Raw genomic sequence first — 22,277 nt, 5'->3', positions numbered from 1 at the left:
GTGACACTTGCAGCCATCAGAAAGGAGGCGATAACTCACAAGTGCCAAGCGATTCATCTGGCTCTTGTCTTACAGGGTGTTTCCAAGGGATGAGGTTCAAAATGCCACTTGGTAACCCCTTGAAATCTCCTGGTCACGGGGTGGGTTCTCGGTGTGAGGTCAGAGCAGTGTCTATTCACCACCAGATGGGAAGCATTTCAGTATTTTAATTGGTAAGGCTGTGTTCATGCACGACCATGGATCATCTGTTCCGTGGCATTTCCTGCTGGACCACCCCACACCCCTGTCATGCCTCATCTTTCAAAGCTCCAAACAGGGTTCACAACCCATCAGGTGGTTGTAATGTAACCACAGCACAAGACAGGGGAAAAAAACACAACCACCCAAGGGTGACACACTTTAATGGCTCGGGCCAAATTGCCCCATTTGGACAAGTTGGCAACATCAACACTGAGTATGTAAACTGGAGGACTGTCTAAGTCCATGGACCTCAGAATGACACGGCCTCAGATGTCACCTGGACAGCAAGGGACAGTGTGGGGTCACTCACTGGTCAGGATTATGGTCTCTTATCCTGGCAAAGTAGAGCTCACCTGGGATCCATCAGGCCAAGCCAGGGAGGAGGCTGGGAGCCTTCTAGGGAATTTCTGCCCTAAAGGGAATTGCATAAGGCAGGCAGGTGTGCTGGAAATCCTGGTTCACAGAGAGCGGTCGGTTGTGTTTATGGAATGAGGCCCAGTGGTAGACTTAAAGCTGCGTCACAGATCTTTCCCATTGGATACAAAGCAGCAGGAAACAGAATTCACAGTCCTGGACATGGACCCCAGCAGGATTCAATTCTAGGTCAGTGGTGAACATGGAGGCACTAGAGGGGTATCAGGAGGGAAAGTCCTGTCTGCCTTTAGTCCATTTGCAAATTACCTTTTCGGGCCTTGTCCTCTCCACATGCATGTTTTGATCTTTTTACATTGTTTTCCCCACTTACAGCTGATGCAATTCCAGAGATTGAACTAGAAAACTACAAGTTCCTAAAATTTGGTCAAAAGAAACCTCAACAGGAGAAGAAGAAAACATTCCTTCTTCCTCCAGAATGTAGAAAGGCACCCCCTGCCTATGGCACGACCTGGTCCTGGGTAGTGCTGTTTTAAAGACATCCACATTTCAGTGGTTGTTGCTTTGCCTGTGAAAGTACCATTAAACTTTATATCCCAGGAGAACGGGCCGGGGACAGTGTCCGCCCCTGGAGCAGCTGAATGATACTGAAATGAACTTGTCCTTGGAGTTAGGGGGAATTGGGAGTGATGTCACTAGCCAAAAAAGGGGCTGGCCTTTCTCCCTTCTCCAACATACAATAAGTTGATGACTCAGAAGAGTTCTTGATTCAAGGAGAAATGTGAGATTCTGTGTCTCACTCACATGCCTACAGAAAGCGACAGAACCACACCACAACTCCCAAGCTGTAAAGGGAACAGGACTTTAATATAATGTTCAAATATGTCATTTATTATTTACAACAAATAACCACTGTCTCTCCCCAATGGGTGAGTAGGTGCTGAGGTAGAGATGTCAGGGAGCTGGGATGGGGTCATCCCTTCTCTCTTGGGCTTCAGGGGACCCCAGGAATCAGCTTATAATGCTCCCCTTCCCATCAAATGGGAGGAGCTGACCCTGTGCATCGCAAGCATCCCAGCTGTGTCCCCGCTGCTGAGGATGGGGCTGTGATCGGCCACTGGTACGGGGTTCGGGGTTGGGGCCTGGGGGCTGAGTAGAAGAGTCGGGTTATCTTGCGTGGCCTCCCTCAGAATCATGGCCCCCCACCATGTCCCCACTGCACTGGGTGCTCCAGACCCTGTGCTCAGTGCTGTCAGCCACCAGTACCCCATTCGTCCCTGCCACGTGAGCCATCATTTAGTATCACCTATTTCACAGAGGGGGAAACGGAGTCTCAGGAAGCTGAAGAGAGTCACCCCAGTCACAGGACTGGTCAACAGTGGAGCTGGGATCCCAGTGCCAGCTATCCGACTCCCCAAGGCCACGCTTAGCCCAAAGCCTTACTGAACCCCTAGGAGTCAGTCACCCCAGGCCAGACACTCACTCACCCCTGACCTTGATGATGGCCGGTTCTTCTTGGCCTTGCGTACTCTGCAGGCCAACTAGGTCTAGCGCTCTGGCTGGCAGGACAAGCTGTAGCTACAGGACAGAGAGACACTTGTGAGCCTACCAGGAACCACACCTCAGGTGTCCCCCCACTGCCTGCCCAGCAGCTGGAGTCTGGGTGTCCCAGACATCACCATGTAATAAGGCCAGGGGATGAGTGGGGCACCATGGAGACAGGCTCTCTGGACTGGCCAACAGGGAGAGTCCACCCCTGCCCTCACCCAACTCCTGCCCGGCCTCACCTCTCATTCTCTTTGAGTAACTCCATGTCCTGGAACGAGGCCCCAAATCGCTCCCTCGGGCTCTAGGTTGTAATTCTTTGCAGCCTCCTGGAGCAGCAGGATCTCCCTCATGACTCGGTATTCCTGGGACCAGAGGGAAGGAGAGGATGCAGACAGGGCCTGGGTGGGGGATGCTGCAGTGGTCTTGTTGGAGGTGAGGAGTGGGGCAGGGGACCAGTCCTGGAAACCATCCTTCACTCCAGTTCCATCCAGGATCTACCAGTTCTCAGAATGGAATAATCAGCCCCTCCTCCAGGAAGATTTCCTTGATGCCATCCTCCCCTCAACCCACTCGCCAATTGGATGGGTCTCCCACTTCTCTGGTATCAAACTCTTCCATTCAATGTAAGATACAGCGGGTGGAGCCAAGGACTGTTCTGCCCAGAAGGTCTCTGATTTCCACCTCATTCCTCTCCCCTGCAGGGAGTGCCACAGCTGCTCCTCAGTCCTCTTCTCAAGGTTGATCCCATTCCCCTGGAAGGTAGACAGCCAGAGTCCATCAGACAAAGACCCCTAGCCTGACTAGCTCCCTATGCCCACCCCTTCTCATGTTGCACTACTGCCAGATCCCCAGAGGGGGCCGGGCATGCAGAGAAAACAGGACTTGGACCTAGGCTGGGCTCTGGGCTCCAGAGGAGGAGGACATGGGGGTGTAACTGAGGGACCTGGCAGCACAACTCTCTCTGATGACAGACTTGGAGGCTGAGGCTTCAGGCAGAGGGAACTGCTCAGGCACTTATGTGCTGCCTGACTTGGGGGGGCCCGACTTCTTTCTCCCTTCATGGGCAACATGGGAGTTACAGGCTGAGTCCAGCTCAGATAAAACCTCACGCAGCTCTGCCATCAGGCAACTCTGAGCTTCCCCAGCCTGGGTAACTGGAATGGGTTTCTCTGGCAGAAATTCTGTTCACTCATCGCTAAAACAGGCCTGATGCCCCAGCTCCCAGGGGTGGCTGCGAGGCTCTCATGAGAGGAGATGTGCCAAGTGCTGAGAACTCAGAGCTCAGTTCGGGGGCTCCCGCATCCCAAGGCTCAGAATCCTGGTCCTTCCTGCCTAGTCCTCAGGTGCACCCACCTCGAAATAGTCACCCATCGCCAGGTGCAGCATCAGCAGGTCACTGAGCAGAGTTCCAAGATAGGGGACAACACCTTGTGACATCGGGGTGTGGGTGGGATGAACCTTTGCTCTCAAGTCGACCCCATGTAGACCCTCTCCTGAAAAGTCCCCACCCTCAGCCACCTGGCCCACCCCAGGGTTCCCACGAGGAGCAGCCTAGGACCCTCAGCAGCCTCCCGTCAATTCCCACTCCCTTCACACCCCAAGAACACCACACTCCTCCTCCTCACCTCCCAGGGCCAGCTTCTGGCAAATCACAGGGTGTGCAGTTCCTTGCCCTCCCCAAAACACACTCATCCTGCACCAGCTCTTCCAGGCCCTCCTCTTGGTCACTTCTACTGGGGGATTCAGACACTGTGGCACCAAGATGAAGGGCCCTCATCTTTTGGTTTGAGGCCTCCAGCTGGGAACACAGAGACCCTCCCCCACAGGCACACTAACCTGCTGCTGCTGCTGCTTCTTCTGCACTCTCTGGGGGTTGCTCTCTGGGGGAGCAAACGTGGAGGGCCCCTCCTGTCAGGGTCGAGGACAGTGTCAGTGAGGCCATACTCCCCTCACCCCATTTCTCTCCAGCACCACTGGCCTCCGACACTGGACATCTGACTTGAGTCAACTGGTACCAATGTCATTCCATCCTCCAAGGTCTTGTGATTCCAGAACAAGCCCAGCTCCAACTCTCACTCTGGGTGTGAGCTTGGGCTTGTGGCCTGGCCTCCTTGAGCCTGTTTCCTCATCTGGAAAGTGTGAGAACTCCGGCTACCACACAGGTTCTCATGAGGACTCAGTGTCACAAGACTGTCATCATTGTTCTGGCCCTCACCCCTCCAGGTGGAGTAGGCAGAAAGCTCCCACATTCCTTTCCTCCCTCTTACCTCAACACCACCCTGTGAGGCCTGCACCACACAATCACCATCCCTCCATTTCCCTGATGAGGAGACAGAGGCCCAAACATAGGCAGTGTGTTGCTCAGGGGCCCAGAGAGGAGAGGCCGCTTGCCCCTCTCAGCCAGAGGCCCTGTTCCAACATCCTCGCCTAACCCCCAGCCCCACCACTGACAAGAGTCCTGTCCCCTGAGCTCTCAAAGCTTGGTCCTGGGCTGAGTCATGGATGGAGAGGACGGGGTGTCTTGGGAGTCTGGTTGAGTGGCTCTTGCCTGGCCCAGTCCCGTGGAGTGTCTGGCCCCCAGGCTGGGCCAGAGGCCATGCCAAAGCCTTCTCCTCCCCAAGGAACCCCTCAGGACATTCCCCTGCACTGAATTTTTTTTTTTTGTGAGGAGATCAGCCTTGTGCTAACATCTGCCAATCCTCCTCTTTTTTTGCTGAGTAAGACTGGCCCTGGGCTAACATCCATGCCCATCTTCCTCCACTTTATATGGGACGTTGCCACATCATAGGTCGACAAGCTGTGCGTCGGTGCGCACCCGGGATCCGAACCGGCGAACCCTGAGCCGCCGCAGCGGAGTGTGCGCACTTAACCGCTTGCGCCACAGGGACGGCCCCTGAACTCTTTCTTTATCCACTCAAGAACTGGACCTCCAAGGTGCCACCTCTGATCAACAGAGAAGGGGATGACAGGACATTTTGATTCCCCGTTTAAATGAAGCTCCTAAGGTCCTTTCAGCAGGATCCATTAAGAATCCATCAGTTGCCTAGACGCTTCTCATAAGCCACCGGGGGCATATGTTATTGCCAACCAGGCACTCAGGTTAGACTCCTGTGGTTGACTCAAGTGAAGTGACTGCTCTAGGGGTCCAGTGGGGAGTCCCAGAATGCACACACATCTCTCACCTGAGGATGAGCAGCCTGTTTTTCCACCTGGACCATGGGAATCCTCTGCCACGCACATCCCTGGGGCAGGCAGGGTGCAGCCCCTTGGAGATGTGGTGAAGATAGAAGGAGCAGCAGGGTCCTGGCTTCCTGAGGATAGGTTTAGGCTGAGGACTAAACCCACACCAACCACCCAACAGCCTGGAAGAAGCTACATCCAGCAGGATGGACATACATGGAAGCCAGAGACCTGTTGATGGCGCCAGCTCGGCAACTCCTCCTGGAACAGCCCAGCCAACACCATTGTGTCCCATGACCAGGGCCTCCCGCCCACAAATGGCACCCCACCTTCCCATGGGCAGAACAGATCCCTCTACTTGTTAATCTGGATGAGATAGACGGGAATGTTTCAGAGAAAGTTCAAGGGAGAAACTATTAAAACCACAGCCTGCCCAGTGTCCCTCCTCTGCACCCCTCCTCTCTTTCCAGACCCCCAGCCTCCACTCTACCTTGATCATCAGTTCTCTGCTCAAGGACTTGTCTTGACTATTGAGTTCCTTAAGATTTTCAGAGCTCTCTCTCAGGGGAGGGGAAAGAACGAGGGATAAATTTAGGAATAATGTGAGGGGTCTGAATGCAAATCCCTTTTCTTTGCAAACCCAAGAGATTCAAACTGCCTGAAGGAGTGTTCTCACTGGGCTCCTCTGAGCGCTAAGGTCTCATGGTACTGGGAGGGGGCTCTCCTGTTGGTCACTGGGATCTCCACTCCCCAGTTCTACAGAGCAGCTCTGTTTTGACTGCTTTGAGTTTCAACTGGGCATAGAGTTCTGTTGCTATAAACACTTGAAAATCTCCAATTTGGCTCAACTTAGTACCTGACACTTAGGGAAGCCAAGTCCTAAAGCAGAACTGGTGCACTAAGGACCCCGGAAGGTTTAGAGACCCCCTGCCGAGGCACAGGCCCTGTCCCCAGCATTTGCTGCCTCCCAGGAGTTCCCAGCTGACTGAGGGGCCAATGGCAGACATACAAGAGATCCCCCATCCACCCTGGTCCTCCTATGGAGAGAGGCCTACCCACCGGGAAACTTCCCCCGTGTGTTCTTCAGGTGGCTTGTAAAGGTTTTCTGTAGAGCAGAGTTGACAGTGCAGGACGAGAAGAAGTTCTTCAGGATCTCGAACTCCTGGGGAAGGGAAGAGAATGAGCTGTGAGGTGGGGCACTGTAGCCCAGCTTGCTCTAGCTTCAGTACCCTTCTATTTAAATCTCCCCTCCTGGATGAGACAGATGCTCAGGGAGTCCCAGAAGGGCACATTTAGGACCCAAAGAGTAACACTCACAGGGAGCAGGATTTTAGCTCAACCCAGGGAAGGAGCCAGGTAGGAAGTGAGCATCCTCTCACTGGGACCTGGAGTTAAAGTCAGCGGGCCCCTGGCAGGAAGGGCCTAGGGACTGTGCAGGGGCTTAGACCACACACTGCAATCCTGGGACCTGATAAATGTGGAGAGGCAGTTTCTAAGCCTTCAGAGAGGGGCTCCACTGGGCCTCCCACAGAACACCTGGGCCACCTGGATCCAGCGCTCCACCACCCTCACCCTGTCCTGGGCTGTCATGCTCGGGTCCCCGAGGCAGGGGATGATGAGGAAGCTGGCCACCCTTCTGACGTGGTCGACGGTGGCCTGGACGTTGGGTGTCTGGTGCTCATTGCCGGGCTTGTTCCTCTTGCCCCACGTGGAGCCCAGGCATGGAGAGGACACCACCTTCTGGAAGAGCTCCTGGAGAACAGGGGGAGTGTCACCGAGCCCTGCCACACCCCAGGTCTGTGTCTACAGCCCCCAAAGTCCCACACAGGAGTCACAGTTTAGAGCTGAAGCTCAGAAAGCTCAGGATGTGGCCTGAGCCTTGTAAGAGTCCCTGGCTTTTCTTCTCTGTCCACTGAGGACACCCAGCACAGGATGACCCAGGACCCAATACTGGCAGGGAAGGGAGAGGGACATTTGAATCCAGCCCGTCCTGGCTAACTCCAAGCTCCAGATGATGGCTCAACTAGGCTCATCCCAAGGGGGCATCTTCCAATACCCTGATCCCCCCTCTGGTCCCACTCCACATTCTGATGCACATCACCGCATGGCAGCTACACCCACAGGCCTTTTCTGTCTCCCTTGTAGTGGAGTACACATCAGGCGTCTAATAAGTCCTGAGGCTGTTGAGCCTCCTGAGCAGACGGTTGGGCCACCAGGGTCCAGGCTGTACACAGTGAGCCCTTCCCTGCACAGATGGGCCAGGGCCCACCCAGCTTTCCGTCTCTTCTACCTCATGGAGTTGGCACAGTCACTCTGTGCAGCAGGTCCTCTTAATGTCCACCTCCATGGTCTGCAGGTGGACAGCAAAGGCTTGGGTGTTCAGAAAGTTGCCCAGATCTTATGATTGGTAAAGGGTGGAGCCTGGATTTGGGCCCAGGTCATAGGAGTCTGGATCACGTCTGGGGCAACGATGGCAGAGGGAAGGCCTGCCCCACACCACCCTGAAAGCCCAGCTGCTCACCGCATCCATCATGGTAAACTGCTCCACCACCAGCTTAGGAGGGAAGGCCATGAGATTAAGCTTCTCACGCTCCTTAAGAGCCACAGGTGGAGATGGACTTCTCACTAGAAATGATGGTCCAGGTGACTCCAGCTAAGCAGCTCCTACTCCTGCTGGAGCCCATGTTGGCCCTTGCTCCACCTCCAACACTGCTGGTGGAGGGGACACTGGCTCCAGTGCTAGAGGGGGTGGTGTCAACGGAGCTGGAGCCAGCTCTACCTCCACCACTGCCCACTGCTCTTCTTCTGCCGCTGGCTGGAGCTTTGCAGCTGACGCTGGAGTGGGATAAAAAGAAAGATTCATGCACATAGCTGACTTTCCATGTGTCCTTCTAAACACAGGAAAGATCCCACTCCCTTCCAGGAATACCTAGCCTGCAGTCCCCCTTACCATCTGGCTCTGCCTCAGTGGCTTCCAGAAGCTCACACCGGACAAGGGTAAGAGGGTCACGGCAGCTCATCTCCTAACCAGGCAAGGTGACATTCATGTACATCCCCTTTAGCTTAAAAAAGGGACAGCCTGAGTCTTGTCCCTCCCTAGTTCTAGTCCAACCCCGTCATCTCAAGCTCCTGAGTGTGGAGACCCTCTGCTCCTGCTCTCATCTCAGAGCAGCACTGAAAAGTGTGGGTGGCCTCATGTACCTGCCCCTTGTCTAGTGAGTTGGTGGAGTTGAAACCATTGGGCAGTTACTCGACAACCTCCTGAGTGGAGTTCTGCAAAGACTGCCTGGGAACTGGGCCAGAAGAAATCAGGGGCTGCCTGCACACTGCCACTGGGGCCAACCGCCAAGAGAATATCTGTTCCTCAGTTCAGGCACAGAGGGGCATCCCTGCAAAGAACTCTGGTCAGGGAGGGAGGGAGATGAATCCTCTAGTGCTCGGTAACAATATGAGTAGAGGAGCTCACCTTCTCATGCCGCCAGGCATGGCCTGAGGTATGAACATGACCTAGCTGTTAGGTTTCCGACACCTAACAACCAGCTCCTGCTCAGGAATGACCCGCCCCTTATGTCCTGCCTTCTCTCCTCCTCACAGACACATGCACACACACACACACACAAAGAGGGGCAAGGGGTGTGGGGCTGATCAGGTGGGATCACAGCTGTGCCCTGGCCTGCACTAGCCTCTCCTGGGCTGCCCCGTGTTACCTTTCACTGCCTCCTGCCAGATGCCCAGAGGCGTCAAGAATTAAGGCTGAGCCAACATCGCCAAATACCAAAAAGATTCTCTTTCTGGGATTTTTTGAGCCCAGATCCTCCAAAAGTTGGGAAACAACAACAAAACATCTTTGCCTGTTGACTGTCTCCAATCAAGTGAGCTGGATGGGGCAATGTGGGTGCCTGGTTACCAGAGTTCTAAGATCTGTTGAGGTCTATGACCCCACGTCATCTCTTGAACTGTACACAATGAGACCACATAGCCCTACCCACAGGTCCCTGGAAACCTAACTAGGGACCTAGTTTTGAGGAGACAGAGATGAATGCAGACCTCCTTTTCCTTACTAGTTCTTCATCCTGGGATAGTCCCTGTGCCTCTCAGGTCCTCCCCAGTCTCTAAACCTGTACCATGGGAATCAAGCTAGAATCTACTTCCTAGGGACATCACCCGGTGTATATGAGATAATATCTATTACCCCTGTGGGCTGGTGTCACATGTACCTAAGGCACAAACTTAGAGATGGAAGAATAACAAGGAGGGGTGGGATGTAGTACAGAACACCACTCAAAACAGGCCTGGGCTCCAAGAATGTGATATTGGGACAGTCACTTCCAACTTGGCCTCATTTTCAGGTCAACACCATGAGGGTGTTGCAACTAATGGAAATTCAGATATTGCCATCTGTGGCATAAAACCATTCAATTGTTTCCTGTTTTATGGAGAATGAGACTGAAGTGCCTCATCTTGGCCTATGAGGTGGGCAGCCTCCACAGTGGTACCCAGTAAGTCCCACCCATGTTATACACATCCCCGTGGAACCACAAAGAGGTTAGTAACTGGCTTCTGAACATAATAAGAGCCAAAGTGATGGGATGTCTTTTCTAAACTTTAACTAAAAAGGTCTCTCACTTTCTCTTACTCCCTCTCTCATGTGCCATCTCTCTCTCTCTCACTCTGTCAAATCCCTGGAAGTGAGGAATCAAATACTGGTGTATTGGGGCTGCCCAATGTGGAGGCACATTGAGGAGAGAAGCAAGGGAGTGCCTGGGCCAACAGACAGAAAGGAACTCAGGCTCTCAATACAAAATGAATCCTGAAGGCTGAGAGCGACCTTGTGGGCCAGTCCTCCCCTAGTTGAGCCTCAGTTCAGGCCACAGCCCCAATCTGTTAAATTCACTGAGACAGAGGCACCCAGCTAAAACATGCCTGATTGCTGATCCACACAAATTGTGAGATTGTCAACATTTGTTGTTTTGAAATGCAAGGTTAGGGGCAATGAAGTCAGAGAGGGAAAGGTAACGAACACAGCCTACCAGGCCCTGGCCCTACCTTCCACCCTAGCTCCTGTTCTCTTCTCCCAGCCTCCCTCCAGTTGCATTGGCCACCTTTCTAACCTCCTCTGGCCAAACTCACTTCTGCCTGTGAGACTCAGGACCAGTGGTGCCATCTCCCTGACACACTGCTCCCAGACTTGTGCAGGGCTGACTCCCTCTTGTCATTCTGGTCCCAGAAAATGTCACCCTAGAGAGGTCTTTCAGACCCTCCTACCCAGTGACGTCCAGCCCTCCCTCACAGCCCCCTGATGTGTTTCTCTACAGCGCTTGCTCTTTTCTTTCTCATGTCTTTGCTTTTGTCCATTTCCCCTCTAGACTGTGAGCTCCTGGCAGGCAGGGACCACTTGGTCATTTTCATCCTGCACTTCAGCCCACCAGGGCACCTGGCACAGGGTGAGTGCTCAGGACACAGCTGCTGAATGAGTACATGGGTAGATCTTGCACCCCGCCCCCTGCTTTTGACCAACTTTCATTGTGGAGATGAACACTAGTAATAGGAGGTACAAATTGTTTCTGAGGCAGGGGGACAGCCAGAAAGACCTCTGGTTGACTCTTCGCTGCTCCAGGAGCTCAAGAAAAGTTCAGTGGACACCAAGTAAATTCCAGGATTACAGCAGAATGACTTGATATATATATTATGTAATGGTTACCAAAATAAGTTTAGTTAACGTCAATCACCAAACAGAAAAAAAAGATTGTTTCCTGATGATGAGACGTTTTAGGATCTACTCTCTTAGCAAGTTTCAAATATACCACACAGCAATGTTAACTTAGTGCTGTATATCAAGTATATCTCAATACAACTGAAAAAAAATAAAAGCAAAAACTCACTGGCCACCACTGACACAAGAGGCTGCCCGCCCCCTCGTGGCCAGAACTAGCACTGCTGCCCAGGCCGGAACTCCAAACAGAAAGGAATCTTTCTTCAGGTGTCCTCAAGGCAGAGGCTCTCCAGGGTCCCAGGGGTAAAGCAGCAGGACCTGTCAGCTTCGAGGGAGTGGGAGGAATCTCGGGAGCCTACCCTGCACCTCTCTTGCTGTTCCCCACCAGGTGTCCTCTTCACTCCTAAGGCATCCTAACTGCAGCCATGACAATGATTTCCCCTACTTCCAGATGAGGACCGCAAGGGTCCAACAAGGATTAGTCTTCTCCCTGGACTCTGGACTTGGTGTCCAGTGCTCTGGCATCTTCTTCCTTATTCTCAGTTCTCATCCACCCAAGCCCCCTAGCCTCCTCAGTTCTAAAGGATCTCCAGGGGCTGGAAATCATTTTCTCAGGGTTTCAGAGCACAGTAGGTCATCAACAGAGAACCTAGTCCAACAGACATGTTGTGAGTGCATGGAACACTTGGAGTCACTCGCTGGATGCACTCCACTTTATACAGGAGGACACTCACTGAGATCTTCTCTCCTGTTCCCAATGCCTACACAAAGGGAGGATGGGCTCATCACAGTTCTGGGTGCCCACAGAGGTGGACTGCAGAACCCCAGTCCTGTGATCCCCAGGCTGGGCCAGGGATGGATCTGGAACAGGTAGACACCTAGGAACCTTAGGGATTCCTCTTCCCATCTCTGGGCCCCTGTGCACGAATCTAGGAGAACGGATGCTACTGCCCCGTGGGAGAGCTGCCTCCAACCTCTCTCCCTCCTGCCTCTTGTCACTTCCCCGGTGTCAGCTCTTTCTTGACTGCACCTCAGTGTTCTCCATATGAGAAGTCAAGTGTGAGGGAGTGTGCCTGTGCAGGTGTGATGATGAGGAGAGGAAAATGACCCCATATGGAAAGGGGTGGGCAGCAATCCTCTAGGATCTTAACGCCACTCATTGCCAAAGGAAACCTGAGGGAAGAGGTGGAGCCTTGGCCAAGTAAGCTGGAGCTCTCTCTAGTCTTCAGGACTCTGACGACCTCCTGTGGTCTGGGACAGTACCTGCCTCTTTCTAGGCCAGTTTCCCAACTGTACAGTGAGGGGTAAGATGTGCAACAGCACAAGCTTGTGCTCGGCCAGGACAAGTCATCAGGCCCCATAGATACATTAAGTATGTTTTAATGTGTATTGAAGTGTACTGAAGACATTAATATTGCTGTGCAATCATCACCACGATCCATCTTCAGAACACTTCTCATCTTACAAAACTGAAAATCTATACCCATTCATGAATAATCCCCCATTCCCCCTCCTCCCACCCACTGGCAAACACCATTCTACTTTCTGTCTCTCTGAATCTGGTGATTTCAGGAAGCTCTAGAAGGGAAATCACACAAGGTTGTATTTTTGTGACTAGCTTATTTCATTTAGAGTAATATCTTGAAGGTTCATCCATGGTGTGCCATATATTAGACTTTCCTTCATTTTTCAAGGATGAATAATATGCCATTGTATGTATATAGCACATTTTGCTCATCCATACATCCCTGGACAGATACCATAGCAAGGCCCACAACCAAGCCCAAAATAAAATGGGGCCCCAGCCAGATTTTTCTCAACAGTACCCTGGAGACTACTTTCTTAAGCCATATCGCATATGATATTTACTAAGGATCTAATCTTGGGCCGAGAGTTGCTTTTCAGAAACTCCATTTCTCTTCCTTAAGCAAGTTTCAACTACTTTGAGCCAATGAGACAACAAGACGGCTTGCAAGACTCAAACTGCAACTGCATAAGTGACTGGAGGATGAACTGGGGGACCAAGAACTCCCCTGCCAATCATGTTAAGGACACCGTCTTTTGAACGTGGGATGTGTGACAGAACATGAAAATCTGTGCTTGCACAAAATGCCTAGGACTGTTCCCAAACTTACTGCACCCGCTCCTTTGCCCTTTTCAAGCCCTTTTCAACAGCCCATTGGGGAGAAAGATTTAACCTTCGTCTCTTTGCTGGCCAACCTCGTAATAAAGCTTTTTCCCCTTCTACAAGAGCGGGTATCCTGTTTGGCTAATGGGTGCATTGGGCTGTAAGCCCTTCCTTGATTACAATACTTGTGTGTCTTCCATGTTTTAGCTATTATGAATAATGATGCCATGAACATGAGTGTTGAAATATGTCTTTGAGAACATGCTTTCAACTCCTTGGTGGGGTATACACCCAGAATAGGAATTGCTGGGTCCTATATAATTATATTTTTAATTTTTTTTAGGAATTGTTATACTGATTTCTACAGCAACTATATATTCCCACCACAGTACACAAGGGTTCCAACTTCTCCACATCTTGGCCAACAGTGGTTCTATTCTTTTTCTTCTTCTTTTTTTTTTCTTTTTGATAGATGCCATCCTAATGAATGTGAAGTGGTCTCTCACTGTGTTTCTGATTTACATGTCCCTAATGATTACTGATGATGAGCATCTTTTCATATGCTTATTGGTTATTTGCATATCTTCTTTGAGTAAATGTCTACTCATATACTTTGTTCAATTTTGATTTGAGTTGTTTGTTTTTTGTTGTTGAATTTAGGAGTTCTCTATCTATTCTGGATATTAAGCCTTTGTCAGATACATGGTTTGCAAATATGGTCGCCCATCCTATGGGTTGTGCTTTTACTCTGTTGATAATGGCTTTTGAGGCACAAAACTTTTTGATATCCATGAAGTCCAGCATATGTATTTTCCTATTTTATTGGCTGCTCTTGGGTGTCAGAACCATGAAATCATTACCAAATCCTATCTTGTCAAGTTTTGCCTTATGTTTTCTTCTAAGGGTATTATAGCATTAGCTCTTACACTTAGGTATTTGATTCACTGGGAATCAAGTTATGTATACAGTGTTAGGTAAATGTCCAAGTTGATTCCTTTGCATGTAGATATCCACTATTTCCAGCACAACTTGTTGAAAAGACTTTTCCCCATTTAATAATCTTGGCACCCTTGTCAAACATCATTTGATCACATGGGTGAGGGTTAATTTCTGGGCTCTCAATTCTGTTTCCATTGCTCAATAGGGCTGTCTTTATGCCATGACAATGCTGTTTTGATACTGTAGATTTATAGTAAATTTTCAATCAGGAAGAATCAGTCCTCCAACTTAGTATCTCCTTTCAAGATTATTTTTGGTATCTGGGCTTATTTGAGATTCCATAAGAATCTTAGGATGGGTTTTTTTCTATTTCAGCACAAAACACCCTTGGGATTTTGATAAGGACTGCACTGCATTTGTTGATCTCTTTGGATAATGTTGACACCGTCACAATAAGGAGTGTTCCAATCCACGGTGATCGGATGTCTTTCATTTCTAATAGTGCCGGATGGCTGTTCAGGTGGAGGGGTGGGCCCTCCTCGAGGTAGTCGTGCAGAAACCCACAGTTCCTCCTCACTGTGCCTTCACCATTTCCTTAGAACCCATCAACAGTCAACAGAGGGCAAAATGCATGTAAAATGCACGCAGGAAGTTTTCAAAGATTGGATGTGCATGAAGCACACATTTCTTCCACTCCTCTCCATTAGCAAGAACCACGGACTGAAGCAGCAGACCCTAACACATGGAGACTGCAGACTCACCCAGCAGACCCCAACAAACGGGGACTGTGGACTAACTAAGGGCCAGGGACTCGGGTTCCTGGCAGAACCATCTGGCAGCTCAAGCTGAACCACTAAGCCTTTGCCTGGCACTGCTGACTAACCAAGTGCTAAGACTGATGCTCTCTTAGAGTATCCTGTCAGTCTAGACTGACCCACTGACCCTGGACTGGAAAGCCAGTTAGATCAGGAGCTCAAGGCAAACAGAGTGGATCTCAGATCCAAGAGAAACTTACCCACAGCCCTCAGAAACAGTGAAAAAGATGGAGAACTCAAAGGTTTTGCTGGTACCAATGACTGTTTCTCATCCTCGAAGCCATCAGGCGTCTCCTTTGGATCCCACTGCTGCCAGCAAACTGGTACAAAACAAAATAAAATTCAGTAAATTTTAAACATCTTATTGGCTTTATTCAACAGTTCATGAATCAGGCAGCATCCAGTCTAGCAGAGAGAAAGGACCTCCAAGGAGTTCTACAAAATGAAGGATTTTATAGGCAGAAAGGAGCAAGAACAAAGAAGTTACACTAGATAAAAAAGCAGGTTGGTTACTGCAAGGTTACTTTCCTTTAGAGGATGGCAGGGCTCTATCAGGAAGATGACCTACCTGCTGTGCATGAGGTGATTCCTGATTGACTGGTTTAAGATTCTATTCCTGGGAGGGCCAAAAGTCTAATTAAGTCTCGACTTGTTTATGTGAGGCATAGCCTAAGCGGCTCCATTTGGGCCTGGTGTCTTGTTTTAAACACATGACTTCTGCTGGTCCCTGCTTTCCCCAGTTACACCCCGGCTGTCCCTTCACTGACCATTGTTGGTCACACACCCACTGCACCTGCCTCCAGTCCTCCCCCTTCAACACCGTAATCTCACACACAGCTCCTCCCTACACTATCATGACGTCTCCCACCACACGTGGCCTATACTTTCCACACTGCCATCAAGATGCTTCACAAACACCACCACCATTTATGTCCAATGGGCTGAGAGGCCTGCCCGTGCACTGGGAATCAGGAGTCGCAGGGTCTGTCACTTGGCCTCCAATCACCTATTGTACCCCAGCTGAAGGGCTTACCCTGCGGAGACACTCAGTTGTACCCAACTCAATCGCACAACAACATCTTTGCCCCAGGCTTCCTTCAAAATGCTCCACCCACTTTCTGCCCCAACTGCTCCTTGAGGAGTCATTTTGGGGTAGCCTTCGAGGCCACCTTGGTGATTTTGTGCTCAGGCCCAAACAGATCTTGGCCGACAAACGCTTTAACAATACCCCCTGAAATCATATAGCATAGGTAACTAGTGAATGGGTGCAAATTACTGGTTTTACTTCCAAAGGCCGTAATGAATATTTCACACCAGGAACATCCACTTGTGGGTTTTACTGTAGGCTGATATCACAAGGCTCTCACCCAGTGAGGTTTTCTCTTCCCCAGCCCTCTGAGCAGATTTCTCCAAGATATATTCTGCAATACATCATTGTTTCTATCTCAGCCTGCTTCCCTCAGGTTGCAGGTCCCCTGAGGTTCCTGCCCTGACTGGCTACCACCAACCCATAGAGACACTGTCAGTCCTATAGGACTGGGTGTTCAGTTCTACTAGGACTGACTGACTGGACTGGACACAGGTGCGGTGGCCCTACCCACGCAAAATCAGGTAACTGAGGCAACCAAGAAGTATCGAAAACATTAACCCAACATCGACAACAACTCCATAAGACCCTATCCTAGCCCTTGTGGAACAGTCTCATGAGTCTCTTGCCTAAATGGTTTTAGAGAATGACCTGGCCCTAGATTGTCTATACCAACCAATGAAGGAGGGGTTTTTGCCTTTCTTAGAACCACTTGCTGAATATACATCAACACACAAGTTCAAACCTACCTCCACCAGATGGCCCAAGAGGTTAAAATATTGCGTAATGTTACCTAAATCTTTTAAAAGATACCCAAGGCCCCCGAGATCACTGACCTATTTTCATGGCTGGTCTTTCCAAGTTGGCGACAATGGAAACAGACTGGATTTTAGACTGTTGCTTGTACAATTATAGGATCTGTTACTATAGCCATCATTGGATATTTACTCTCTTGGCTACAATGTGCCCTATCCCTAATAACTCTATTAATTACCCTTATTAAATATCCCAACCAACTTTAAATTAACTAAATTAAAATTAATCAATACCCTAATTAATTTAAAAAATTCAAAATTTTTATGGAGAATCTACTTAACACAGAATACACTGTTGTAAGCATTTAAAGTATACAGTTCAGTGCCATTTAGTACAATGATTATGTCGTGTGGCTATCACCACTATCTAATTCCAGAACATTTTCAACACCCCCAAACAAACCCATACTCATTCACACTATTTTCTCCTAACCCAAGCCCATGAAAACAACTCATCTGTTTTCTCCCCCTATTGATTTGCCTATTCTGGACAGTTCATTCAAATGGCATCATGCTATCTGTGGCCTTTGTGGACGACTTCAGTGAGCACATATGTTTCAAGGTTCATCCATGGCAGAGCATGTAGCAGTAGCTTATTCCTTTTTATGGCTCCATAATGTCCTATATTATGAATAAGGCACATTTGGTTTATGCAGTCATAACTGGATAGAAATTTGGGTTTGTTCCACTTTTGGACCATTGTGAATAATGTTGCTTTGAATATCCATGGAAAAGTTTTTCTTTGAACATATGTTTCCAATGGTCATTTGGACATACCAACCTTGTGACTCTCCTGGTCCATGGTAATTCTAGGTTTAAGATTTTTAAAAATGGCAAACTGTTTTCTGCAGTGGATGCATCAAATTACTTTCCCACCAGTAATGTATGTGGGTTTCCCATTCTCCATATCTTTACTAACACTTGTTACTTTCCATTATGTGGAGTATAGCCTTCATTTTGAGTGTGAAATAGTATTACACTATGCTTTGAATTTGCATTTTCCTAATGATTTATGATACTGAGCATCTATCTAGTGCTTATTGGCCATCTGTGTTTCTCCTGGAGACATGTCCATTGCAGCTAGTTACCCATTTTCATTGGGTAACCAATGAAAATGGTTTCATTTCAAATTTCTTTGAATGAAGTTTCATTTCAAACTTCTTTGTTTTTTATAATTGAGTTCTAAGAGATCTACCCCAGGTAGATTCCATGGCTCCAGGCTTCCCGGGGGCTACTAGGAACTCAGGCCCATGGCTCACCACACCACCTGCCAGTTCCAGCAGCCATAGACAGCTCTCATGGAACCAGGCTTCCGACAGGCTTCTACAGAACCAAGCCCCCAGCCCACCCAGGTGCTTGCTGACTCAGGCGGCCCCAGGCAGCTCCCATGGCACCAGGCACCGGCAGGTTCCCATGAACCCAGTCTTCCATCTTGACCCAGCGCCTGCTGGCTCCTGCAATCTCAGGTAGCTCCTGTGGCCCCAGGCTACCAGGAATCCAGACTTCTGGCCTACCACAGCACAAACTGTCTCTCATGGCACAGGCTTCTGGCAGGCTCCCGTGAGCCAAGACTCTCAGATCATCCCAGCACTGGCCAACTCTCATGGCCCTGGATGACTCCTGTGGTCACAGGCTCTCAATGAGGACCTGCCAAACCAGGGTCCAGTGGGGTTACTCGTGAACTCAGGGTCCCAGCTGTGCCCAGGGCCAGACACAATACCGTGGACCCAAGCTTTCCACTCACCCCAGTACCAGGCTGCTCAAGGACTCCAGCAGCAAGCCTGCCCCTGGACACCACCAGATGGCCTACCTAGGACCCCTAGATGGGCTGAATGTGAAGGCTTTGGTTTACTAAAGCCAGTCTGTAATAAGTGGAAGAAATGCCTACTTCCTCAAATTTGCAGACACCAATGGAATGTCACAAGGATCACGAATAATCAAAGATCCACGACACCACCAAAGAAAAAGAATAAAACTCCAATGACCGACCAAGAAATGGAGATATAGGAACTATGTGACAAAGACTTCAGAACAATGCTCTTTGAGAAATTCATAAAACTCTAAGGAAACAAAGATAGACTACTAAATAAAATAAGGAAATAGTGCATGAACAAGTGAGAAGTTCAACATAGAAACAGAAATCATTAAGGAAAAACAAACAGAAATCCTAGAGTTGAAGAACACAATAACTGAACTGAAGAATTTAATAGAGACCTTCTAAATCAGATTCAACCATGTACAAGAAATAATTAGTGCACTAGAAGATGCGTCATCTGAAATCATCGAGTCAAAGGAGCAAAAGAAAAAAAGGAACAGATAGGATTGGGGAAAGGCAGTGTGAATTATGGGATACCTTGAAAAGAAATAGATAAGCATTATTAAAGTACCAGAGGAGAAGACAGGGAGAAAGGAAAAGAAAGTTGACTTAAAAAAGTAGCAGCTGACACCTTCCCAAATCTGGGGAGAGATGTAGACATCCAAGGTCCTGAAGCTGATCAGTCACCCTAAAATTTCAAACTAAAACATTCTTCTCCAAGACACATTGTAACAAAACTATCTAAACTCAAAAAAAGGATCAAACAACATGATCAAGTTCAACATGATGCAAATCAATGAATGTGATACACCACATTGATAGAATGAAAGATAAAAATCCTAAAATAATTTCTCAAATCAGAAAAAGCAGTTTGACAAATTCAACGCCCCTTCATGATAAAAACTCTCAAGAAAGGGTTACAGAAGGAACATACCTGAACATAATAAAAGGTTTACATGACAAACCCACAGCTAACATCATATTGAACAGTGAAAGGTTGAAAGCTTTCTTGCTAAGACAAAGAACAAGACAAGGGAGCCCAGTCTCAACACCACTCTTCAACATACTGCTGCAAGTCTTAACCAGAGACATTTGGCCAGAGAAAGAAATATAAAGCACCTAAATTGGAAATGAAGAAACAAAGTGGTCTCTGTTTGCAGATATGATTTTATGTAGAGAAATACTTAAAGACTCCTCCCCAAACTGTTAGGACTAATAAACAAATTCACTCAAGCTGCAGGAGACAAAATCAACATATAGAAATCTCTTGCCTTTCTCTACACTAACAATGAACTATTTAAAAATGATATAAAGGGCCGGCCCCGTGGCTTAGCGGTTAAGTGTGCGAGCTCCGCTGCTGGTGGCCGGGGTTCGGATCCCGGGCACGCACTGACGCACCACTTCTCCGGCCATGCTGAGGCCGAGTCCCACATACAGCAACTAGAAGGACGTGGAGCTATGACATACAACTATCTACTGGGGCTTTGGGGGAAAAAATAAATAAATAAAAATTATTTTAAAAAATGATATAAAGAAAAAAATCCTATTTACAATGCCATCAAAAACAGTAAAATACTCATGAATAAATTTAACCAAGAAGGTGAAAGGTCTAGAAACTAACAACTATAAGACACAGATGAAAGAAATCAAAGACACAAAGAAATGAAAAGATATCTTATGCTCATGGATCAGAAGAATTAGTATTGTTAAAATGTTCATGCTACTCAATGCCATCTCAAGATTCAATGCAATTCCTATTAAAATTCCCATGGCATTTTTCAGAGAAATAGAACAAATAATCCTAATATTCATGTGGATCCACAAAAGACCTCCAATATCCAAAGGAACCCCGAGAAAGAAAAAGCTGAAGGCATCACAATTTCTGATTTCAAACTTTATTACAAATCTATAGTAATAAAAACAGTATGATACAGGTATAAAATGAGACACCTAGACCAATAGAACAGAATCAAGGACCCAGAAATAAAACCACACACATACAGTTTGCTAACAGTTGACAAGTCAGCTAAGAAGACTCCATGGGGAATGGATAGTTTCTACAACAAATGCTGTTGGGAAAACTGGATAACCACATGCAGAAAACTGAAATTGGACCCCTATTTTACACCACTCTAAAAATGATCCCAAATTGAATTAAAGACTTAAAGGTAAGACACCAAATATAAAACAACTAGAAGAAAATATAGAGAAAAAACCCCCATGAAACTGGTCTTGACAACGAGTTTTTTGGATATAATATCAAAAGTGCAAGCAACAAATGCAAAACTTAACAAGTGGGATGACATCAATCTAAAAAGCTTTTGCATAGCAAATGAAACAATCGGCAAACTAAAGGGGTTAATATCCACAGTATATAAGAAACTCTTACAACTCAACAGCAAAGAAACCAACAAAACAATATGAAAATGGTCAAAGGACCTGAATAGATACTTTTCCAAAGAAGACATAAAAATGGTGAACAGGTACATGAAAAGATGCTCGTAATCACTCATCCTCAGGGAAATGAAATCAAAACTACAATGAGATATCACCTCACACCTGCTAGAATGGTTATTCTCAAAGAGACAACAGACAACAAGTGTTGGCGAGGCTGTATAGAAGAGAGAACACTGTGCACTGATGGTATGAATGTAAATTGCTACAGTCACTATGGAAAAAATATGGAATTTTCTCAAAAAAATAAAAATAGAAATATATATAAATAGGCAATTCCACTTCTGGTTGTATATCCAAAGGAAATGAAGTCACTATTCTGAAGAGATATCTGCACCCCCATGTTCATTTCAACATTGTTCACAAACAGAGAACATGGACACAATCCAGGTGTCCATCAATGGATAAATAGATAAAGAAAATGTGAGATATATGTATACATGTAATATATAATGGAATATTATTCAGCCATGCAGGAGAATGAAATCCTGCATTTTGAGATACCATGGATGGACCTTGAGGCATTGCGCTAAGTGATATAAGTCAGACGGAGAAAGACAAATACTATATATTCTCACTCATATGTGAAATCAAAAAAGCCCAACTCAAAGGAATAGAGACAAGAATGGGTTTCCCAGGGTCCCGGGGTTAGGGGAAATGGGGAAATGTGAGTCAAATTGCACAAATTTCTAGCTGTAAAATGAACAAGTTTTGGGGATCTAATGTACAGCATGGTGACCATAATTAACAATACTATATTATAGACTTGAAATTTGTTAAGAGAGTAGATCTTGAAAGTGATCACTAGAAAAAACAAGTTAATTATGTGAGGGAATGGAGGTGTTAACTCACGGTATTGTGGTAATCCTTTCACAAATCACCATCTTGAACACCTAAAACTTACATATGTTATATGTCACTAATATTTAAAGAAATCTAAAAAAAAAATCTCTCAACAAAGTAAAACCCAGGACCAGATGACTGCACTGGTGAATTCTACCAAACATTTAAAGAAGTATTAAAAACAAGACTTCTTACACTCTGTCAAATATTGAAAAAGAGGGAACACTTCCAAGCTCACTTTACGAGGCCAGCATTACCTTGATACCAACACTAGACAAGGACACTAAAAGAAAATAAAATTACAGACCATTATCCTTGATGAACATA

The 22,277-nt window shown here is 47.7% G+C and overlaps 1 protein-coding gene across 10 annotated transcripts in view; it reads right to left on the bottom strand.

The window, feature by feature from the left end:
- LOC131417910 (ral guanine nucleotide dissociation stimulator-like) overlaps positions 1-15,235 on the bottom strand; it is a 39,980-nt gene extending 24,745 nt beyond the window's left edge. Inside the window, exons 1-9 of one of the 10 annotated variants that reach the window (XM_058562001.1) lie at positions 15,136-15,234; positions 7,862-8,175; positions 6,913-7,092; positions 6,400-6,502; positions 5,343-5,471; positions 3,997-4,068; positions 2,731-2,912; positions 2,107-2,190; positions 1,214-1,457 (exon numbers count right to left, since the gene is read on the bottom strand). In XM_058562001.1, coding sequence (XP_058417984.1) covers positions 2,893-2,912; positions 3,997-4,068; positions 5,343-5,471; positions 6,400-6,502; positions 6,913-7,092; positions 7,862-7,912 — 555 coding nt within the window. In that variant the 5' untranslated portion in view covers positions 7,913-8,175; positions 15,136-15,234 and the 3' untranslated portion in view covers positions 1,214-1,457; positions 2,107-2,190; positions 2,731-2,892. The other 9 variants (XM_058561998.1, XM_058561996.1, XM_058561999.1 and 6 more) reach the window with 9 other exon arrangements.
- Between the last annotated feature and the right edge of the window lie 7,042 nt (positions 15,236-22,277).

Source organism: Diceros bicornis, chromosome 18, assembly GCF_020826845.1.
Source record: "Diceros bicornis minor isolate mBicDic1 chromosome 18, mDicBic1.mat.cur, whole genome shotgun sequence".
Lineage (NCBI taxonomy): Eukaryota > Metazoa > Chordata > Mammalia > Perissodactyla > Rhinocerotidae > Diceros > Diceros bicornis.
The sequence above is the reverse complement of the archived record's forward strand: the minus strand, read 5'-3'. Positions and strand labels throughout refer to the sequence as shown.